General features: G+C 41.7%; 2 protein-coding genes across 2 annotated transcripts; both read left to right on the top strand.

Annotated features, from left to right (window-relative positions):
• The first annotated feature begins 3,192 nt into the window (after positions 1–3,192).
• LOC104444835 (urease accessory protein G) lies at positions 3,193–8,699 on the top strand. Its single transcript, XM_010058590.3, has 7 exons — positions 3,193–3,332; positions 3,471–3,662; positions 3,801–3,861; positions 7,057–7,258; positions 7,731–7,852; positions 7,986–8,090; positions 8,405–8,699. The coding sequence occupies exons 3-7, from the start codon at positions 3,814–3,816 to the stop codon at positions 8,486–8,488; spliced, it is 561 nt and encodes a 186-aa protein (XP_010056892.2). The 5' UTR covers positions 3,193–3,332; positions 3,471–3,662; positions 3,801–3,813; the 3' UTR covers positions 8,489–8,699.
• A 1,487-nt stretch (positions 8,700–10,186) lies between these two features.
• LOC104444837 lies at positions 10,187–11,210 on the top strand. Its single transcript, XM_010058591.3, has one exon. The coding sequence runs from the start codon at positions 10,290–10,292 to the stop codon at positions 10,743–10,745; it is 456 nt and encodes a 151-aa protein (XP_010056893.2). The 5' UTR covers positions 10,187–10,289; the 3' UTR covers positions 10,746–11,210.
• The last annotated feature ends 2,937 nt before the right edge of the window (positions 11,211–14,147 follow it).

The following is a 14,147-nucleotide window of genomic DNA, read 5'->3' as shown; positions in this document are numbered from 1 at the left end:
TTTCTTCTTCTTTTCTTTTCGCCGGTCGCCGGCTCGGCCATGGCCGGCGACGCCGCCGAGGGTCGGCGACCTCGCCACGGCCGAGCTCGCTGTCCCCGGCGAGGCCGAGCCTCGCCCAGCCGGGCAAGCTCGGCCGCCTGCATCCGGCGAGGCCGAGCGCCGCCGTGGTTGGGCGAGGCTGCCGCCCCATCGGCCGAGTCAGCCGGAGGCCGGGACCGCCGAAATAAGAAAAATAAAAAATAAAGGAAAAATGAAAATAAAATAAAAATATTAAAAATTAAAAGAAACAAAAAAAGAATACAATTTAACCAAACGTGTTTCTACTCATTTTTTATTCTCGGAACAAACGCTACCAAATGCGTTCTTTTGTTCAAAACCGTTCCGGAACAAAACACTTTTTTTTTGTTTCTATTCCCTAGAACAAAAAAAGAACAAAAACGTTACCATTCGCACCCTAAGCATATTGTAACAATAACACTCCCAACTATGATATCTAACATAACAAACAAGATAACACCCAAAATAACTTAGGCTCCATTCGCTTCGTTGAAAACATCACGTTTCCGGAAAATGTTTTTTAGGAAGTTATTTTCCAAGAAAATAATGATATTTTGCGATGTTCGGGCTGAAACTTGAAAATTAAATGGAAAATATTTTTCACCATTTAGTATTTTATTTGATTTTATAGAAAAATTGTAAAAAAAATAAAATCAAATGTTTAATTTTTAAAAATAGAATTTTAATTTTAATTTTTAATTTTTTCTTTCTTTTTCCTTTTTCTTTTCCTTCCTTGATGTGGGAGCATCCAACGTAGCTCCATGGACCAACTCGTAACCATCGATGCTTATCCAAGCCAATAAAGAAGTTGGGCATTATGTGCTTCGATGAATCATTTTGAATGAATAATGTTAATTACTTTGTGGTATATCAATAGGTATCATTGGGAGGCCATTTTAGATGTCTTGTATGACCAATTGAAGAAGCTTTAGAAGGATTATTTTCTGGTCAAGGGAAGAGCTCGAATTTTGGGAAGGCTAGAGGTTCACGGAAAGCTAACGGTTCGAGAATGTGGAAAGCCGAAGATTAAATGGCATTTAGTTCCCGTGATGGTAAAGGTTTTTTATTATGGCATTTAGTTCCCGTAATAGTAAAGGCTTTTTATTAAGTTCCTAGCCGTTTTTATGCAGTCCAAGAGTCGAACGTTCCAGTTTCTAGGCTATTAAGGTATGTTTTTAATATGTATTAAGGTTAAAATCCTCCTATAAAGAGGGGAAAACTATCCAATGTAGGAGATACGAATTTCATGAATGAAAATGGTGAGATTTCCTCTGCTTGAGTGAACTCCTTTGGAGAGTGGATAACTCCTTTCGGTTTCTTTATCCTGGAGCGTAGATCACTCCTTGGTGGTGAGCCAAGAAGCCCTTTATCCTTGGCTGGTGGAATCTTTAGGCCTTGGTGGTGAGCTTCTCCTATCCCGAAGTGCTCTATCCTTGGCTGGTGGAAGCTTTAGGCCTTGGTGGTGAGCTTCGTAGATCTCAATCCACATCCTCGGTTGGTGGCGTGGCCTTTATACCTTGGGAGGAGATCGTTCTATCTTTTGATCGTTCTATCTTTTTTTATTCCTCTTTGTTTTTTTCTTTACCGTACACATTACTTCATACACTTAACCACAAAAATCCCCTCAAAAAAAATCTCCGTTCTTGAATCACTCACCCCATCACGCATCATTCCTCCACCTTTCTCCGCTGTTGCGTGCCTCGCCCACCTTGCCACGGGTCGACTAGCTCAAGCCTAGTCGATATTTGGCGAGCTTGAGCCTTGCTGGCTTGTGGCAAGGCTCAAGTTGGCATGTGGTCGACGATCGGTCAAGGAAGAAGAAAAGAAAATGAAAGGAAAAGAAAAGGAAATAATTAAAATCGATTTTAAAAATAAAAAGAAAATATAAAAATAAAATGAAAATGTGTTTGGTGAAAGAAAGTGAGTTGGAAGAACTTTTCCCACTTTTGAAGGTGTTTTTTTTTTAATAACAGAAAACGTTTTTCTTAACTTCATTTTTTTTAAATGAACACCGAAAAATCCGTAAAACGTTTTTCTAGAAGTTATTTTCTATGAAATGAGCAGAGCCTTAATCTTTTTCTATTTGGCAAGACCAATCTTTTCATGGAATTGTTCATAGGACATCCTACATCAATCCCCTTTTGAAATCAAATCGCAAAAGCATAATTTCGTGCTGATTTCTTTAGAAATATCATGTGAAAAACTAATTTTGGAGCTTCTCCCTTTAACTTAATTGACAAGTAAGCAGGATCAATTTATCTGCATTTCTACACTTGGACATGCTGTTGCGGAATGTAACTGCTCATGATCCAGTGGAAGGAGTCGCTTTTCCTTGTCATCTTTGATAATTATCTTGAAGTGTATCCCACATTGAATTGTCATTAAGTTGTGTCGCCGTTGCCACTATTAGCACCACTACAATCGTGGCTTGTCAACGTCAAATTGCTCACGAGGTCCCAATACCAATTGACGCTGATCAATTACACATTCTCCTTGTTTGACAAAAAAAAAAAAAAAAAAAAAAATTACAAATTCTCCTTGCATTATGCAAGATTTAAGTAAAACTCAAAGTTGAAGGAACTTTTTTTCTATAATGATTTTTATTCCTCTGGGTTTCACCAACAATTCTCAAAACTATAGATGGAAGATGTGCAATTATTTAATATAAATGAATTTAAAAAAATCGTCTTAATTTTCCCTAAAGCGTATATTGCAGAATATTGCATGCATTACTGTTGTACTTTTCCATTTATAGCCTTGTTTGTATTGGTACGGATCCATCAAATAAATGCATCCTAATAAATACTGTCCTAAATTTATTTACTTTTAGCAATGAGAATAATGTATTAGCACTTAGAAAATGCTTAATTTATTACGTATTATTTAGAGTGGATACTTTCTTGTGGAACATCCAACATCACCCTTTTATATTAAAATATCAAGTTGCACTTAAACCATTAAGCAGTTATTTGTTAAAATTTTAAAGTTACCTTTCCGTGCAGGATCAGAAGCACCCGCTCCACTGTTTTCGGGCCGGGCTTGAATTTAAGCCCGAACTTTCCGGCCCGTTCGGCGTTCACAGTCTAACAAAGGCCAGTGAAATACTTAACGCCAGCTAGAGTAGCGGCCTCCCCACCCCCAAAAAAATAAAAAAAACCACCTCTTCCCCTGCAGTTCTGGTCAAATGTCTTCGAAACCCGTCCGGACCGCCGCGATCAGGACCACCACCACCACCACCACGACGGCGACCACCACCACGACGGCCACCACCACGAGTAATCGACCCCATCCATCTCCATGGACTTTTTCTGTCTCGTTTCTCTTTTGTCCTTCGCCATTTTTATTCAGTCTTCTTGCGTACTCCCTTAATCCTTGCTGAACGAGAACGTTGGCCCCTCCTCCTCCATCTGCAGTGAATCCGCAGGAGCAGCTTCGTGGGTGGGGCCGGACGGGAGGGTGTACCACAGCCACGACGGTCTCGCGCCTCACTCCCACGAGCCTATTTACTCGCCCGGCTTCTTCCCTAAGCGAGCCCCGCCGATCCTCTCCAGGGATTTCAACGAGCGGGCCTTCACTGTCGGCATTGGAGGACCTGTTGGTACTGGGTATGTTGCTGATTGACCGTCTTTTTGTTTTTTTTTTCCTGGTCTAATCGCATTGGAACCGTGCTCTCAAATCGGCACTCCGGAAGAATTCAAACTCGGTTGTGAGTGCTAATTTACTGAAATTTCTTTTTTGGGTAGGAAAACGGCTTTGATGCTGGCTTTGTGTCAATTCTTGAGAGATAAATACAGTCTTGCCGCAGTAAGTATCCTTCCATCAAGAACGGTTTGAAAATTTGAAGTTCATGGCTTTGAGGATAAGCTCTGTTGTGCTAGAGTTTGCCCCTTAAGAAAGTGAGAAGTAAATTCTTGGTGCGGCAATTATGAGCCAAGAGAGCTCATTTTCACACACAAATAACCGAATTTGATCGACTACATCTCTTGTTTGACTTGTCATCATCAAATGTCTCTTGCTTGACCTATTGGACAGCATTAGGTCAATTTCGTTACTTTATATTGTGCTTCTTCTGCTTAATCATGATATGCTCAACCGCCCAACAACCTACTACACGCCCCAAATTATAACAGACCTCCTCTGCCCCAAAATACTATTATTCAATAATATAATTAAAACATCAAGATTTGGTGGTCGAAGAAACACTGAAATTTCAATGTACATCCGATCAACAAATGCTCCGGCCATAGCAGAGCACCCGTGATATTCATGAGTCGTCCAATTAATCTCTTTAGAATACTTGATATTCCTTAGTACTACATTCTGTCACAACATAAATTTTAAGATTTTTTTTTTTTCCCCAAGCTCCCTTAATTTATTATGAGGTTTCTGGCTTTCCATATGCAATAACCATAAGCACGATGCGCTGGCCCCTATGGACTTCTTTCTCATTAAGACTCTTTCAGTCCCCCCAAAATTTAGCTATCTTGTCTTATGCATTGTTGCCAACAAACTTTGCCCTCCATTTAACATGAGAGCTGGACAACAATTCTCCCATTTCACAGTGCCCATTGAATAAGTCACAAACATGGAGCCTTTGCACTTACATTGCTTTTCAATTCAATATTTTTTCAACAGTTGGGTCTGATTCTGACTTTTGCAAGAAGTTCAGACATTAGTCTCTGCCTCAACAGCCTGTAAGCTTTCCCTAAAAAGGACCACTAGATCACCATCTTAGCAAAGAAAAGCAAATTCAACTTTCTTGCATTTTGGATGTAATGGAAGAAGTTCCTTTTACCATTGCCTTGTCATGAACTTGGTGAGGACCTCGTTTTGATTCATCCCAAAGAGGACCCAGAATGCATAAATATAAAGTTAGAGAGAAGAGAATGGGATCCTTTCAAACCTTTCTGATCAGTGAGTTACAAAATGAGCTCCATACGATAACACCTGGCAAACAAGGTGAGTTACAAAATGAGCTCTATCCAATAACACCTGGCAAACAAGGTGTTACGGAATTCAAGCAAGGCTTCTCATGAAGCTGCTGATCTAAAGCCATGAAAACTAGTAACATAAAGTTAGAGAGAAGAGAATGGGATCCTATCAAACCTTTCTGATCAGTGAGTTACAAAATGAGCTCCATACAATACTACCTGGCAAACAAGTTGAGTTACAAAATGAGCTCTATCCAATAACAACTGGCAAACAGGGTGTTATGGAATTCAAGCAAAGCTCCTCTCAAAGCTGCTGATCTAAAGCATGAAAACTAGTGATATGAGGAACTTTAGGAATCAACGAATTTGATGTTGCTTTACACAAGTTCAATGCTTTCCTACTAGCCATTGCTGAGATGACATCCTCAGCGGATAGTTCTGGTGAATCATATGAAACAGATGTTTATTCATGATCATGGACTATGCTGTGTAACTGGGAGCCATTAGAACAACTTTGTTTTGTGGGCTGTTCATGCTGTACTACATTGTTGTTGTGATCTGCCACTTTACCCTGATCAATTTTAACCTACTTCTGGAAGATTTCTTATAGAATGATAACCTCTGTCAAAGTTGTTTCTCCAATGACAATTCGTTGAGCTTCAAGCAATGTCAGACCGTGACTTGTAGTTAAGGAGCAAGAAGAGACTGATCTTGTCCTTTTCCTGTTTAGTAATTGCTCAGAATTTCAGCTAGTTGGATTCTAGTCTTCTCTGGAATAAACTTCTTCGGCTGCTTTTAGTTCAAGATACTTAGCATCTATCTCCTTTTCTCAGCTACTAGATCGATATCTATGTCCCAATATGATAGCAGATCTAAGATCAATCAGAGAGAAACAACCGATTTCAGTAAGTATCTACGCAGTATAGTCCTTGACCCTGAAATTATAAGGTTGAGTGCTGTTACTATATTATAAGGAAATCCTAAATCTTTTGTATGGAATGGAACCAAGTCCTCAACCTGTTCTTACATGGCAATGCAGTTACCCCCATTGATCTGATGTGTCGCAGCGACTTGGTGATGTGGCCGGCAATTAATAAAACAATGTTGTCTTTTAATTAGTCTCATATTAACATCTCTCTCTCCACCATCCAGCGGCCTCGGCCACCACTGCATTGCAATTGTTGTTTGTATTCTTGCACCCTTAGATTTCACTTGCCGTCATTTGTCGCCTGCGACTCGTCAACTTTCGGCCCTCCATTCATTAACCTTCAGCCAGAGACGAAGTTTCCCACTGTCTCGCCCTTTATTGATAAGGACAAAGGGGCTGAGGTTGTGACCATTGAAAGGGATGTCTTAGCCTAGGGTGACATCATATCTTGGCTCGCAACCTCAGATCCAATGTTGTAAGCCCAAGTATGAGGCTCGACAAATTGAGGGGCTAGAGAGAGAGGGGCCACTGCTCGTGTCAACAGAGGCTCGGTGGTGTGGGTGGCAAAATTGTGGGTCTTAGAAGGAGCTGGGCCTGTGCTGACAAGGCATGGCAACTACCATGGGGGCGTTGCATGGCTTTGATTGAAGAAGACGAGGACTTCCGATGAAGCTCTGTTTCTTGTGAGCTCTATTCATGAACTAAGAGAAAGAGAGAGAAGAGAGAGTGAAGGCACAAAGGAGAGTCAAGAGAGTGCGGGCATAAATGGAAAAGTGAGAAGAGAAAAGAAAAGCAAATAGAAAAAGGATAGAAAAACGAAAACGATATTGTTTTATTTAATCATGGGTCACATCACCAAATTGCCATGATACATTGGACCAACAAACTGACAAACGTGACTGGACTGTCGCGTAAGAAAATCCTGGTGATAATCTGAGGACTTAAATTGCATTTCTTTGTGAGTAGTACTACATTTGTTTAGTTGAAATGTTTAAAACTTGATTGCTTTCCATACAAAAGGTTTAGGACAATGGAACAATTTTCCCATTATGTTGTTATGCATGAACTCTATTGTCTCTGCTTGTCTGCTTTATCAAGACTGCACTAAAAGATTGACCAAAAGCAGTTTCTTTGTTTCAGGTGACAAATGATATCTTCACGAAAGAGGATGGTGAGTTCTTGGTAAAGCATGGGGCACTTCCCGAGGAAAGGATACGGGCAGTGGAAACAGGAGGATGCCCACATGCGGCAATTCGTGAGGACATTAGTATTAATTTGGGTCCTCTTGAGGAGCTTTCAAACTTGTACAAAGCAGACATATTGCTATGTGAATCCGGGGGAGGTAACTTAGCCTTGTTGCTTTCACTTCAAGCAAAAACAGAAACAAGATAGATAACCCATTTTTCTCTCACAAAGTAAAGTTGGCTATGCCTACATTGATTCTTTTGTGCCATCTTGCCTTAGTAAACACAATGATAACATGTGGCACTCTTGCAACAGTATACTTTTTCATCTGTTGCACTCAATCTGGTTATTGGACCAAGCTCCAAGTGTTGGATAAATGACATGCCATGTTGGAAGATTTGGAAAAACAGGCTAACGATAAATATTTATAGTCAAAGTTTGTTACAGTTGGGTTTGGAAGATTGCAAAGGCATGCGCATATGATGAACATGCAGCGTGTCTAAGAATGGTGCCTTAGACCTGGTCCTAAAAAAGGAAACGAATGGTGGCTACACTACTGTTTGATTAGACTTGCATCCTCTAAATTCAACTGATCAAGGCATAAAGATGGTCTTATACTGTTTATGCAGATAATTTAGCTGCGAACTTCAGCAGAGAACTGGCAGACTTCATCATATACATCATCGATGTTTCTGGAGGTGATAAAATTCCTCGCAAAGGAGGCCCAGGCATCACCCAAGCTGATCTCCTGGTACATTTTCCTCTCCTTTTTTGGTGAAATATCTTTATTTCTGTGCAAGTAGCAATGGCATCTTGCTTTCACTCAGGTGATTTGTGTGATGGAAATGATTTTATTGCCACGTGTCTCTACTTCAATATTCCAGGTGATAAACAAAACTGACCTTGCAGCAGCTGTTGGAGCTGACTTGGCTGTGATGGAGCGAGATGCACTTCGGATGCGAGATGGAGGACCCTTTGTCTTTGCACAGGTGAGGGAAGTGTGTGGACTTCGCAACCCACATCTCACCCTAGTACTTTCCACCTCATTTTGCATTAGTTCCTTCTGTCTCTATATCCATCTGACTTTTTCTCCCACTCTCTCTCATGCACGCGGATCATTTCAGACCACTCGGAACAGAGAGCTTTGGGAAAGTTTTTATGATGAGTGGTTTTCATCATCTAGACACATCCTTGTTTCTGGAGTTTCTTCTGTGCACATTCTGTATATACATGAGGGCATGCAAATTACTGAATTTGGACTTTCTTGAAAGAAATGATGGATCTATGAGCTATATATTTGCAGGTAAAGCATGGCCATGGAGTGGAGGAAATCGTTAATCACATCTTGCAGGCATGGGAGGTCGTGACGGGGAAAAAGCGGTACTGATCCTGCCATCTAGCGGTCCCAACTGGTGTTTCCTTTTTGCATGCTCTCTGACCGGTCAAATGTTGTGCCTTTGGCTGTTCACTGAAAGTTACTAAACGAGTTTGAAACTTAATAATTTGGTTTCAATAGTGCAGATAATAGACTCATGTTCAATTAGAGAATGGATGTGTGCACGATTTATTTATTTATGACGATCGTGTAGTTGCATGAATTGGGTAACACGGAGTTTTCCGTGCTAGCGGGTATTGATTTACTTTGAATTTGCTATTTAACCCACGCAACACGCATAGGGATGGGCAGGGGATGCAGGGAATTCGTGCCTTGTTGAGTACTACCCTAGATGGGGCAAATTTTCCTGCCGAAATGCCCCAGGTGTTACTAGGCGGGGCAATTGGTGGTGCCTGGCTGGTCTAGGTCCCGCCCCTGTCCCGTGTATATTCTTTGATATTATTTATATATTTGTGGTAAATGAAAGTATGATAAAAATACCTTGCTTTTATAAGAGATACAAAGTGAGAAAGTTCTTCAGGTAAGTAACTTGTTCACATTGTCCCGCAACATCTAACTTGTGAAAGTTGGAACTTGTTTAACTCTATGAAACCAACCATTCTTTCCTAAAGTCGCCTAAGATGTCATTCTTGAAAAGTAAACATAAGAAAAATGTCAAATGACCATTACGAAAGTGATATTTAGTTCTTTCTGGGCAGAAGCTTATAAGTCTAGGGTGGTGCTCCATTGTCTTAGTGAAGGCCGGGGCAAGATTTTCATCCACGGGTTCGGGAGGGGAATGTGATCCCCCAACTCCATTGCCGCCCCGCCTCATACCCATCCCTAAATTTAGCATCTGACCGGCTACTAATCTTTTCTGCAGAATCAAGAGCCTTTCACCTTTTTAGGTCAGTGAACCACTTATTTAGCCACCTTGAATTCGGCAGTTCATGCTTGTGTTTCGAAATGACATGATTCATTAATTTGTCACATGATATGTTCCTTCGTTAAGAATTGTCTGCGCCATGAAGGATCTCGTTGTCCACAACATAGGTGGGTCCGCCCTTGTCACTCAGTGCCTCAATGCCATCCACCTCCTTTTTGCCCCCTCACTATCCTAGATTGTTGGCTTCGACATCAAGTGGCACTTGAGCTTCGCGCATGGCGTCCACCACCCCATCGTTACCCTTCACCTCCGTGCCAGTTTGGAGGTGGAGATGACAGTGGGTCTGACGAAATTGGGGGTGAAGGAAAGAATCATAAGAAAGTAGAGGAGATTTTTTTTTTTTTTTTTGTCGGTCTTACTATAATCCTATTTTAACACCCACTTTCAGACTTTTGTCTTGCCTCCTTACAAGGCGTGGGAGTCGAAACCCACTCCTGAAATGAAACTGTCCCCACCCTAATCCCCTCTGAAAATGTGGAGATTTGAACCTCTTACCTCTCCCTTTCAAGTTGGAAGGGTGACCCACTAGGACGAACTCCAGTAGTTGAGAGAGGGGATTTGAGATGCTATGGAGGGAGCTAAAGTGGTGAATTCTAGATAACGTCGAAGATTTTATTGGACAAATAAATTTTTTTAATATTTTTAACGATTCGTAACATATTTGGAGGATTTTTTTTTTTATTCATTCTTATCTTATTTTATTTTATCTTAATCCAAATCCGGACCATTAAATCCGAACGAGTATAAGAACCCCTTCTCCGTTGTTTCTCCTCCCTCTCTACCCCCTCTCTCTCTCTCTCTGTGAACTAGCAAAAGAAAGAGAGCAGATCTGGACTTTCCAAGGCAAGCCGAAGAAAGGAAAAGGAAATGACGACCGAGCTCATAGCGACGCATCGGGACAACGCCGAGGTCTACAAAGGGGACTCTCTGTGCAAGCTCAAGTCCCGCGAGCTCCTCTCCGCGATCAACCTCCCCAAGGGCCTTCTCCCCCTGGATGACATCGTCGAGGTCGGCTACAACCGCTCCACCGGTTTCGTCTGGGTCCAGCAGCGCAAGCCCAAGGTCCACCGCTTCCGCGCCGTCTCCCGCAGCGTCTCCTACGACGCCGAGATCACCGCCTTCGTCGGGGACCGCCGGATGAAGCGGCTCACCGGGGTCAAGAGCAAGGAGCTCCTGTTCTGGGTCACCGTCTCCGACATCTACATAGACGGGAACGACCCGGCCAAGGTAGCCTTCGCGAACCCGACCGGGCTCTCGCGGTCTTTCCCGGTGTCGGCCTTCGAGGAGGAGGAGGAGGATGGGGAGGGCCGGACTGGCGGTTGAAGCACGATTTCGATTCCAGATGTCGGAGGAATGGATCGGGAATAGCCGGAGATGATCTGTGGGTAATTGTGGAATTAGATCTTTTTTATGACTTAATTAGCCGTGTTTTCATATGGGATTATTGCTGAATTTCAAATTAATGTAATTAGCTTGGTTGGTTGTGCAATTGGGATGGTGTCGGTAAGGGGCTGCAATGTCTTGCTGTTGGAGGAGCGAAGATTACTTCATGCGTACCCACCACGCGACGGTCCGTCAATTCATGTCAGAGAGATTAAGAGATTTTTGAGACTGCAGAGACCACACCATTGTCTGATTGGCTATGCAAACCTGTCTCTTGTATTTTGGCCGACCCAAAAGAAGGAAAAGAATCTATCTCTTTTTTGTCTTCCAATTTTGGCTTTTTATTTTTTTCTTGAGATTTTGATGAGATATGATGAAATGCATGATGCTGTAGGTATTGATTGATGAGCTAATGAAAGTATCTAAGAGGTATTACTTAGCTAGTAGCGCAAGGGTTGCACAATCAATCAAAGATCGCATATTGTTTTTAGATGTGAATAAGATTCGCTCAACTTGAAATCGGACCGGTCCAAAATAGATGATTCCTAATGGGTGGGTACTTGTGGCATCTTAAAATTTTATGACAACTCCTAGATATACCATGAATAAGTGATGGGAGCGCCATCGGACTATATTATGGTCATTGGTCTAATAAATTACAATAGATTAGGGTTGAGCATTTCAATGGACAATTATTTGATAGGAAAATTTTTACTCTTGGCCGTGTGCTTTATAGGTTGGATTTTGTTATTTTATGTTACAAAGTTTTATGGCCATATTAAAGTGTAATTAGATATCTATATAAGTTGGGATTAAATAGGAGTTGTTGCTTAATGTGATTGTGTGTGATGTATGGTGAATTTCGGAGGTGGTGGAGGTGAGAATTTTCGAAGTTATGGGAGTAGTACCTTAGTCTAGTAATCTGTTTTCTAGAAAAACAGTCCGACCTTTGGTGATTTCGTGAGCTGCATGCAATTTTCTAATTGGAATCTCACTTCGACTTCTTGATGAAAGTTGTAGATGACTTCTTGAAGATTAACATACTAAAAATTGAGATGAAACAGACAAGCATTGATTCGGAAAATGATTTTTCTTTGAAAGGGATTAAATCTGAAGATTGAGCCGAGGGTTAGGGTGAGTTGTAATAATCATATTTTTTTAATCCAGAATTAATTAGATTTCAATTTCTTCATGGGACTTTTACCTCTAAGTCTCAGCTATAACAATTAAAATCTCGGATTTTTCGGAGTTCATTTAAGGACTTAATCGAAATTATTTCCAAAACTGTGCAAAAGTGGCGTTGGAAATTATTTTGCCATGATGTATGAACCTATGTGATTGATGTGAAACTTTCTTGACGTGGTGTTCTTCATGAAATCTCTTTCTTTATGTCTTGTTTACATTGGCGTTGGAAGTTATTTTGCCATGAATTGATGAAACTCTTTCGTGGTGTTCTTCATGAAATCTCTTTCTTTATGTCTTGTTTACATCATGTTAAATCTTCAGAATTTATTGAGATCGTTTACTAATTTTTCCAGAATTTTTATTGAAGAAGGATTTTCTGCTTTATCCGAAAATTGTTCTGTTTTCAAAAACATATGAATTGCTTTATGAAATATGATATCTTGGGTTGTTATTTGTACTGCATATATGGTGACATTTGGCATATCATATGACATCAAAAATGTTGGTTTAGACCTTTGACATTATTGCATCAAATGCAATGTTGAAAGTAAGACATATATGCAAATATATATTGTGATGTTGATAATACCGTCGAAGGTGTGAGCCACGATGCCCCAAGCGTGTCGGGATGCCCGGTGGTATACCGATACGTAATTTGGGGGGAGGTCCGGTGGTATGTCGGTATGTAATTCCGGAGGATCGGGTAACCATTTTCATGACGAGCCCGGAGGTTTCCCAGCAGTGTCGGGATGCTTGATGGTATATCGGTACGTAATTCCAGGGAATGCCTAGTGATATGTCGGTACGTAATTCCAGAAGGCAGGGGTAACCATTTTCATGGCGAGCCCCCATCGATTCCTCGTGATGCCACGTGGGATGCGAGATGCCCAGAGTATGTGTGCCGGATGCCTAAAGGTGTGTGGCTGGTTAGGTGCAAGCAATATATGAGGGATGCAAACACTGATCCTTGGGAGAAATATAAGATCCTTTTCAATATCAAAATGGGAATTGAATCATGCACGTGTGTGTGCATATGGCATGAGATATAATTGCCTATGAAATTGAGTTGATATTATATGACATTGAGAATGCGATCATAAAGGCATTGAATGGATCTCATGAATATATATAACATGGATCATGCGCATGTATGTGCATATGGCATGAGATATAATTGCTTATGAAATTGAGTTGATACTAGATGGCATTGAGAATGCAATCATGAAGGCATTGAGTACATCTCATGGAGATATAATCATGATTGCATGGATGATATGTGCATTTCACATAAAATTGTGATTGTCTTGCTTGTTGCATTGTGTAATTTGATGGATCTTTACTGTTAAGTGATTGTACTCACCCCGTTTGGGGACTAACATTTTAGACTAAATAAGATACCTCTGCTACCACTGCCACCGGTAGATGGATCAAGTGATTGGATATGATGAGGAGAATAGCAAAGGTAGATGGATCAAGTGATTGGATATGATGAGGAGAATAGCAAAGGAATGAACTTTTGGACGCCGACACTTGTTGACACCTAAATTTTACAATTTTATTATGTGCAAAATTAGAATTAGTCACTAAATCAAAAAAAGAAAAAAAAAAACAAAAGCAAAAACAACAAAAAGAAAAGAAAAAAAAAAAGAAAAAGAAAACGTGGGAAGGGGCCGAGTCAGTTTCCTTCTTGGCCCGGCCCCGTTGGCCTCTATCCTTCTCTCCTGCCTTGAGCTCGCACGCGAAACCCGCAAAAAAAGAAAAGCAGAAGCGAGGAAAAAAAAAGAAAAGAGAGAGAGATCTGAAGGAAGAGGGGAGAGAGGAACCGGAGGGAGAAAGACAGAGAGAAGTCAGGTCGGGGAAGAATCCGAGAAGGGAGACCTCGTCGCCTCTACCCGAGCTCTTCCGGGAGCCGCCGCCCCTAGTCCCCGCCGTGCCGCCACCGCCCGCACCCGCCTGCCGCGACGCCGCAGCCGACCACTCGGAGAAACCGAGCAGCTCGCCGCCAAAGCTACTTGCAAACCGCCTGGGGCGACATCACGCTGCTGCTCGGCTCCTTTCGCAACGCCAAAGAACCCACGAAGCCGGGCGCCGTTGCGCCCGAACAAACTGGGATCCGAGGAAGAGGGCAGCGGCGGCGCTACCCGACGCCGTCCGAGC

The sequence above is a fragment of the Eucalyptus grandis genome, chromosome 5 (genome assembly GCF_016545825.1).
Source record: "Eucalyptus grandis isolate ANBG69807.140 chromosome 5, ASM1654582v1, whole genome shotgun sequence".
Lineage (NCBI taxonomy): Eukaryota > Viridiplantae > Streptophyta > Magnoliopsida > Myrtales > Myrtaceae > Eucalyptus > Eucalyptus grandis.
Note: the sequence above shows the minus strand (reverse complement) of the source record. Positions and strands in the feature narration are given on the sequence as shown.